We start from the raw sequence: 9330 nt of genomic DNA, 5'->3' as shown, positions 1-9330 counted from the left end.
TGTTAATAAAGGTAATGACAGGATTCAATTTAGCTGCTTCAATTACAAAGTTCCAGTGCAATGAACACACCAGAAACCATTAAGTACAATTCACAGAAAATGAGACACATCTGCTTGACATCACTTGAATTTATTCATAAAAAGTAAAAAAAAAGTTCAGTTTTTTTCTTCTTCCCCTTCTTTTTCTTCTTCTGATGATCATTTTCAGCAGAATGTACTTTGAGAGGTGTACTGCTGCACTCTACAGTTGAAAGCCCTTAATCACAGCTCGACACTCTTAATCCACATTTAAGGACACTTCATGAAGTCAAATATCTGACAGAATCAGTCACAGTCACGATGACTTGGGTTGTGGAGAGGTTGGGCCTTGAAGGGGTCGTGCACCGATGTCAGGTGTTTTCAGCTACGTTTTAAGGTCGGCAATGACCGCTCTCGCTGCATTCATTCCAGGAGTGCCCATCACGCCGCCACCTAAGCAAACATTGAATAGAGGTATTGAAATTGACAGAAATTAGTTAATCTGATTCTGTGCAGTGGGAACATGAGAGGCAGCCTTACTTGGCCACCTGACATCAACTAGTGACTTAGGTTCTTTGTCAGCAGCAGTGAGGATACAATTTCATCCAAAAGTTCATAAACTGTACTCTGTACTATACTATACTAGGATTCTTCTTAGGATTGAACATTAGAAGCAAACCTGGATGACATCCACTGCCACACAGATAAAGGCCTTTTATTGGTGAGCGGTAGTCTGAGAGAAAGGGCAAAGGTCGTGCTAGGTAGAGCTGATCCAGTGACATTGATCCATGAAAGATATTCTGCAAAGACAAGACCAGAAATGTTTACTCTTCTTTAAAACAATGGGGCCTTTGAACGGCAGCCATTTTGTCATGTTTTATCAGGAAAAGCACAGGTGTTACTGTTCTCTTTAGCTCATGTAAGTCAGGACAGTGCGACAGTGAACCAGCATCCACTACTTTCCATACACAGTGAGGTCAAGCTATGGTTGCTGCTCAACTATGTCGTTTAACTGGACTGGTCATTGTCCCAGGAGGTGATATAGTTGTTAGCATGTTGAGCACCATTCTGAGTCTTTCTACAATCCATTATCTTTAAAATATCATGTCCTTTGAGCTGAAAGAGCATAAACTCAGTCTCTTCGTCTTTGTCCAATAAAGGTATTTGCCATATTTTTCCCACGTATTCTTATGTGTACCGCCCTCTGCTATTATTTCCAGGGCAATGCTGGGGGTGGCAACTGTGGAGCACCTGGGCCAGAGCAAGCCCGACTGAACATGTACACTATGTGCGATAGTAATTTGACCCCCCATTGTATTATCTGTGTGTTAGTCTGACTTTGTGAAATTTGATTTAGGCTCCAGATATTCAAAAAGTCCAGTTTCGGTCGACCAAACACAATCATTATTTTTATCCAATGCCGGAATCTAAATGACTGGCTGAAGCAAAATGGGAACCAGCCATCATTCATTCGATTATTTGAACCTGTGATTTTCCTGCTGTGCCCCGTCAAAAGGACCCATTGTGTAGTTATGAGAAAGAGAAACTGTCACTTCCACATGAGGAAAGAACTAAACAAAAATGAAAGCAAACACCACCTAGGGAGATAGTGTCACTTTACACAGTTGATGTGATCTTTGATTCTAACTCCTAGGATGTGGTTAAAATGTATTTAACCATTAACAGCTAACACAGGAAGTGGGTGCCTGAGTGTACAGTGAATGGCTAGCGAATGTTACAGAAGACACAAATCATCCAGTGAACAGAAATCAGCCGTGTGTCAGTATACAAACTCAGTTTGGCAATAATGTGTACAAATACCCCTCCAGTGAGCCCAAAGATCCTCTCCAGGTCAGGCGGAGTCAAGATGTCTCTTCCCACCACCGACCTTTTAAACCCAGGGGCGTATTTCTCCACCCAGTCAAATACTAAAAAAAAGACAGGCACATTCTTTATCAGATTAATCAGTGAGAGTAAAAAGTGTTATACGCACAAACATGACAGATCTAGGTCATCACTGTTTGGATGACTCCTTCCTTTCTCACATTCCCTTCTAACTCCATGATCACATCATTAAAAACACATGTTTCAGATCAGCTGTAGGAACAGCAGGTCAGCACGTGTGAGACTGAAAAATAAAAGATGTAGCAACGGACAATCTGAGTACAGTTGGAGTTGTGTTCATGACAGGGTGTGTCTAACCAGTGTCTGCAAAACTCTCTCGGTCCTTGGCCGTCCACTCCCGGCCTTCTATGTAGAAGGGGGTAAATTGGGTGAACAGTGACACAACATGGCAGCCAGGGGGAGCCAAAGTAGGATCCAGCACAGAGGGGATGGTCATCTCCACCATAGGTCTGCAGGGGTAGAGGTGGTGGTGAGTGAATGAGTTGGATACAGTTGTCTCACATGATCAGCACGCTACAAGTAAACAGACATAGTCCATTTTTGCATGATTTATCAGGAAAAGTACTAGTGTTATTGGTAAAAAAAAAATAATAACCTTTACGTCAGGGCAGTGTGTCAGTGAGCCAGAAGGCTGAGGCAGCTAAATGGAACTCAGCCATTGTACTGTTCTTACTGTGACCCGTCAAAATGGTCATTAACTGATATACAGACACTTCAGGAAAAAAAATGAAGACATAGTATTTTGAAGACTAAATGTAATCATTTGTTTTCGAGCATATGTGTGGACATACATTGATACGGCGACATACAGCGTTATTTATATTATAAAAGAGACATTTTAAGGTGCACTACAGATGCAAGGTTAACCTCTAATCTGCTGGAACAAGCATCTATCTCTTTGTCCTGTTGTAATAAACACAAATTCTGGGAATATCTGAAAAAAAAAAAAAAAAAGAAAAAAAAGAGTGGTTTTCCATTCACATACAGTATAATGAGGAAAGCAGATGCTGGACCCCAGGCAGTTTGGCTGCTGTGCCGACACCTATACATACTCAGCTGCTACAGCTTTAACTGAAGCTTGTATATCTAGAACATCCAGTATATTTGTCTTCCTGTTGTGTTGTTTGTATACTGTATATTGATGTTACTTTGTAAGAACTTCAACGGTATGTGGTTTATGTCATTTCTGCCACTAGGGGTCTCTCAAAAAAACCCAGTTTGATGATGCCAGGGATCATTTGCTTTAGAGGGAGAGCTTTGGCAGCAGAATGTGCAGTGAATGGTGATCAGTTAGTTACAATCAAAGGAAAAACAAAAGACAACACACTGGTTAAGTAGTATTGCCGAATATTTCCTTATTTTAAGGGGTTTAACCCTGCTGTTAAAGCAGAGATGAGTTATTAAAAGGCGACCAAGAAGAAACAGTCCATTACCTTGAATAGAAATATGCATTTCTATGGATTTGGAGTGTTGGAGTACAATACACTCAACAAAGTATATAACATTAGTTTAATCTTTTTTAAATATTTGAATGCACAAATGCAAGGAGTGTGGAGGTATATGAACCTGTCAGAGGGACGTCCATTCATGGCCTGTCTGTATGCCGTCTCCAGCACTTCTGTGCTTTCGCAGTTAAGATGAATGGAGGACTGATGGTGAGGTCCGGGGTTATTGTCTGCCGTGGGAGACGCAAGGAAGTTTGGTAGCTTGTCCACAGCCACTGTCAACACAACAAAGAACAAGAACAACAGAGTCAGTGTTTGCATTTCGGATGATGAATTTCTGTTTTGGTACAGTTTTATGATACGATACACATTCACATTCATTTCAGTTCCAACAAAACAGAGGCACGGAAATGCTTACAGTGTAATTAAAAGAGCCAGAGCTACACATGGCAACACACAGATTTGTGCTTTACACAATATAACAATATCCCAAACTTTGAAATGTGTGTTTTCAGGAGTGACTTAATGTAACACTGTAATAACCCACAGTATCTGTTAATGAATAGCTCATCCCTCAAACATTACATAACTCATCACACACTTAATGTGGTCCCACAGCTGTTGTTGCTCAGTGGGTGCTGAGGAACAATATCAATTTGATGTGTTAAAAATCGATTTGACGTGTCACTGACTTGTATTGGGGACAGTGCTGTCTCTTTCATTCACATGCCGCACCTGAACATTTTCACTGGACGGTTGACAGGATCACTGTGAGAAATATGCAACTTCGTGCTATTTAGAAACTCAGTTATTTCTAGGGTAATGCTTAACTGAAGTCAGTTAAAGGGTTATTTGCTTATTTGCGCATTCATTCTTTCATGCTGTTTGTCTTTGTCCTGAGCCTGTTTGCAGATTCCAAAGTAAACCTTACAGAAAGGCCTGCTTCTTTGGAGGCTTCTTATGACCCTAAGCATTGTCTTCCTCCAAGGCAGGAGTAGTAACACACATACAGACACATATGAGAAGAAAGAAAAAGTAAGCATTGACAGATTCACCGTTGATCTTGGTAACAGGTGATGTGTAGTCTATCTGGTCAACGGCTTTGATAAACTCTGGAGAAAGTGCAGCCTACAATGAAAACAGAGAGTCAGAATAAACCATATAAACTGATACCACGTTGAAGTGTCCCGTTAAAATTTCTCTTTTACCTGTGGCGTTAGGTTCTTAAAGGTGACATGTGGCGTCGCATTTGATAAAACAACTTTACTGTGTATCTCCGTGCCATCCTTCAGCACCACCCCTCTGGCAGCACCATCTGAACCAAGCAGGACGTGTCCCACATCCTGCCAAGGAAACACATTTTATATGTACGACTGTCAGTGTTAACGTATCAACCGGGGATAATTATGGGGCGAACACAGCACAAACTGTATCACTGCCTGTGTTGTGTAACATTGCTGAAGTAGACATTGTATTACTTCAGGCTTGTTGCACTTCTCTTAAAGTCATGAAATAACTTCCTTTGCATCCATTTGATTCCATATCGAGTTACACTGGTTAGAGTTACTTTACATTTTAAGTATGGACTTCAAAACTGTTGTGAAATGCACAACAGTAAACTTTTAAACATGTCATTATTAAGGAACAATTAGGGATGCAGGATATTGTCAGCATGATATCAGTATCAGCGGATATTAGGCTTTAAAATGTGTCATCTGATATCGGCAAACCTCCCTGACTTCTATGCTGGCACACGGTTTGGTCAATGAAGAAAATGTATTATCTACGTGTGAAACAATGTGAATGTGAAAAATATGTTAATTTCACTACAGAAGAGACTAAATGACCTCTGCAGTTCGGCACAGGGAAAAACGTGCATATATCGGTATCAGTTATAGGCCCAAGCACTCCTGATAAAAAGTCCAATATCGTGCATCCCTAGTAACTATTGAACTTCTGTGATTAATCGTGATGAAGAAAAAAGGAATCCCTTGACAGCTCTAACTGTATATGCAGTACACATCAACTTAACTAATCAAACAATAATAACCTGCCTTCTCTGTGAATATCTCTGCACCATAGGACTGAGCAGCACGAGCAATCGCCTGAGACACGCTTCCCATTCCTCCCTCCACATAACCCCATGCTCCTTTCGCCTTCTCCAGCTCTCCCATCACATGGTGTAAGAGCACATACCTTCAAGTCAAGACCATAAATGTTGATTTAGGAGTCATTATTTAAGGCTATGCAATATTAAATGTAATTGTGAGTGTTTAACATGTGTCTCACCCACTGCCGGTGTTATTTGAACTAGTCATGACACCTATCACAGCATCAGTAGCCAGTGTTGCTTTCAATGGCTCCGACTCAAACCACTGATTGAGGATCTGTGAAAACAGGAGTTAGTCACAGTGCAGCAAAATTAAAAAAAAACAATGCCAAACTTTGTGCCACCAATGACATATTATACCTTCGTTGCTGGTGCAGTCAGAACCTCATAAAAGGCTGGAATGTTTCTGCCCAGCTGCAGACCTATAAGTTCATCAACACAACATAACACATGACTCAGCAGCTGCAGAGATTTGTCGTCGCCACATGCCAGAATTAAAAACGCACCACATTTGATGACGGGCAGCAGTGTTGTCGCTGCACCCAGCCTCTTCCTCAGTGATCCAGCAGTGATGCCTAGGATGTCAACAGGAGGAGCGTCCAAGAGAGGGTGAATGGCTTCTACTATTTTGTTCAGGTGTGCAGCGAAATCTTGAAAAGACTGGGTACAAGTCAGAGGCATCGGGGTGGGGTTTAATGGACAAAAATGATTAATGGTTAATGGTAAATAATACAATACAAATAAGGGTGAAGAAGAAGAATATAATTAAGTTCATACAGCTGTGACAATGGCTTGAATTATAAAACAACAATCATTTACAAATGTATAATAATACTTATATCACCTTAGCATCCTTCTGTGAGAACTTGCCTATCTCCTTTTGGTTCATGGTCAAATCTGAGCCCAGGGTGAGAGACCTTGGTGGAGCACCATTCACACCCTCCTCTAACATGGGAGTGAAACTATATGGGTCTCTCATATACACCTTCAGCCCATGTTTCTGTATCAAATACATAAAAATCAAAACCATGAAAATTGAAAAATGTCGAGCCATGAAAGAAGTCACTTTAACCCTTTAACACCTAAGCCTCAAAATGTTTTATGCTTATAAACTTTTTTGCTTATTTTAGAATCCTTTAGAGGCCAGAATATGATCCTGTAACTAAGTGCTTTTGCCCATTTTTCCAGAATAACTTTCAATAGCTGGCAGTTATTTTACAATGTTAAAATAGTAATAGTGCATAAAATAGTGCATTAACAATAAAAAATGAAGAAGAAAAAAAAAAACTGTAGTTATACATGAACACCACTCTTCTGTGTCATCTGTATTCACCTTGAGCTCCAGGTCTGCAGATATGCGGGGTCGTAACAAACTGAGCAAGTAGGAACACCTGGAAAAGTGGAAACCTGCACCAAAGAGTGTTATGACACTTTAAAAAACTATATGGCCAACAGGAAAGAAAAACACACATTTGCCAAGTTCTGTATATTCATGCCATTGAAGTGTTGGTTAATCCAAATTACATAAAAATCTAAATTCTCTTTTGGGTATCAAGCCCTGATATGTTTGAGTGTCTCTGTTACTCGAAATAATCAGACACCGATATCTAACGGGGCTGTTAATGAACTAAAAATAAAGTCCAGTTTTCAGTATATGTAAGGTGTAAGCAAGAACTTTGTTTTCTTTGTTGTTGTTTTGAATATTAAATTTGGTTGAATCGACCACTTGACAGCCAGATTTTCTCCATTACTCTTCTGACTCTACCAGGGAAGATCTCTTCTGTAACAGCTGCTCCTCCTAGCACATGTCTGCGCTCCAGTACCGCTGTCTTTAGCCCCCCCTTCTGAAGATAGGCAGCCTACACACACACACACACACACACACACACACCTATGTATCACCTTTACCCTGTACTACTACACATTGGATTATTGCTGGTGAAAGAAGTTCATGAACTCACTGCCACAAGTCCATTGTGTCCTGCAATAGAAAACAAAAATGCGTTAATGCCCCATGTTCATTCTCATGAATCATTCTTGAACACCACGTGAAAGCTGCAGATGTTGTCTCATCCAGAAAATTACAATGTATTGTGCATTACTATAAGTGCAGTCCCTTGTACTAGTAAAGTTCATTCAAAGCAAAGTATTGAGTAACAGCTAAGGATGTAAATTCAGGACATTATAGCTATTCCATTATTTCAGGGTGTGGTTATGACATACTGAGCATGAACCTGTGAGTTTTGCATCATAAACGTGGAGGAATCTCATTTCAAAATTCATGCAAAGTCCACGCACCCTAAATGTGACACTTTTGAAGTAAGTATTTCCCTTAAAGTCTTATTCTTTGCAGGGCTTGAGTGGAAGAAGTTGTGTTTCTGCTTCTCTGCAGGGCTATATGGTCTTTGTTCTAAGACTATTATAATGCATTGACAGACACCTCCACCCATCCGGTGTATACATATGTCTTGCCTAATGTCAGCTGGGATTGGCTCCTGTGACCCTCAACGGGTAAACTGAATATAGTGAATAGATTGGTGACACATACCTATGAGTAATATTAGATAAATTTACCCCAGAAAGACCACCACCAGTCTATAAATGTTCCTGTTTTTCCTGACTTCTACATCAGCTGCCTTGATGTAACAGTAAAATCCTTATTCTACATGCTGACCATCACAGTGTGCAGTGAATATACTCATCTGAACCAGAAATAATTGTTTTTCAAATATTCAAAAACATTATTTCATGCCTGACTTCATCTAAGAAATAAAGACAACTAGATCAAACACACATAGACCATCTTTAGACTCTGATAACATTGCCCAATTTGGTAACAGAGCAGCTTTAATCTGAAGCACAACATTATATCACTTGGGGTGGATTTACCCAGTTGTGGACAACCTTCTATTCTTTCCATTTTCTGCTGAGTTGCATGTGAATACAGTTACTATATATGACTCAAACCATAAAGATGAGCCTATGAGTTGCAGACATTTGCTTTTTTTTGTCCCCTAAGACGCTTGAAGCACAAACCTTAAGATTCAAGATTCTTTATTGCCATGTGCTGAGTAACAATGCAACATTATTAGCAGTATTGAAGTTCTTTGTGATCTGTGTCCACTCAACTTTACAGAAGCAGCAGTATAAACTAAATATAGTCAATGAAGTTATACACAGTTTCTAAAGCTGTGGTCCCCTTACCATTGTGTACTCGCAAGAAAATATAAGTAAAATACAAAAATGGTGCAGGTGATGCAAAATAATTGAAATAGAAAATAACAAACTTCCACACGACGGGAGGAGCTTTTTGTTTTGCATGGCAAACACAGACAAACCAAAAAGAAGTTTGAGATATTAAATTAAATAATACAGCAGATATTCCACTGTAATAATACAGTGGGCTATCCATTCCAAGTTCCGTAAAACATCCACATGAACTCAGTAGATCATATATCACGCAGTTACAGTGTGTTTACAAATGACTAAACAATTTGTCAACAAAGATTATAATCTACATTAGTGATGTTTACACCGTGGTCCCAGGGTCATTTTATTCCGGGCTCAAACACACGATCAGATTTCAGGTCCTACTCTTAACACGCAAACTTAGCTGAAACTTTGTATCAACATAAGTGCAAAAATAAATAAATAATTGCGTTGCATTTTTTTTATCGCAGATTGACTCCAAGCTCACCTCCTCCGATAACCAGCGCGTCATACTGAGATTTTACAGCGCTGTGACTGGATTTGGACCGAATCACTTTCCCCACTGAGGTCACAGAGCTTCGTCCTCGACGAGTCCACATCGCTGCAGCCATATCTACTCCTGCAATGAACAACACGTTTAAC

The 9330-nt window shown here is 40.0% G+C and overlaps 1 protein-coding gene across 1 annotated transcript; it reads right to left on the bottom strand.

Moving 5' to 3' along the window:
• Positions 1–111: 111 nt before the first annotated feature.
• pyroxd2 (pyridine nucleotide-disulphide oxidoreductase domain 2) lies at positions 112–9330 on the bottom strand. The gene is made up of 16 exons (XM_058652404.1): positions 9176–9330; positions 7440–7459; positions 7244–7337; positions 6812–6885; positions 6323–6478; positions 5985–6138; positions 5839–5900; positions 5658–5755; positions 5423–5564; positions 4577–4711; positions 4424–4496; positions 3490–3643; positions 2221–2372; positions 1840–1946; positions 698–818; positions 112–471 (listed from the first exon to the last, which is right to left on the bottom strand). The coding sequence occupies exons 1-16, from the start codon at positions 9297–9299 to the stop codon at positions 404–406; spliced, it is 1734 nt and encodes a 577-aa protein (XP_058508387.1). The 5' UTR covers positions 9300–9330; the 3' UTR covers positions 112–403.

The sequence above is a fragment of the Solea solea genome, chromosome 15 (assembly GCF_958295425.1).
Source record: "Solea solea chromosome 15, fSolSol10.1, whole genome shotgun sequence".
Taxonomy (NCBI): Eukaryota; Metazoa; Chordata; class Actinopteri; order Pleuronectiformes; family Soleidae; genus Solea; species Solea solea.
The sequence above is the reverse complement of the archived record's forward strand: the minus strand, read 5'-3'. Positions and strand labels throughout refer to the sequence as shown.

Bases quoted from the DNA above. Each gene is read 5' to 3' on its own strand.
- pyroxd2 (XM_058652404.1), bottom strand. From the start codon at position 9,299: ATGGCTGCAGCGATGTGGACTCGTCGAGGACGAAGCTCTGTGACCTCA. The intron at 7,460-9,175 runs GTGAGCTTGGAG...TTTCTATTGCAG, and splicing joins CGCGCTGGTTATCGGAGGAG to GACACAATGGACTTGTGGCA. The intron at 6,886-7,243 runs GTAGAGTCAGAA...TCTTTGGTGCAG, and splicing joins TACAGAAGAGATCTTCCCTG to GTTTCCACTTTTCCAGGTGT.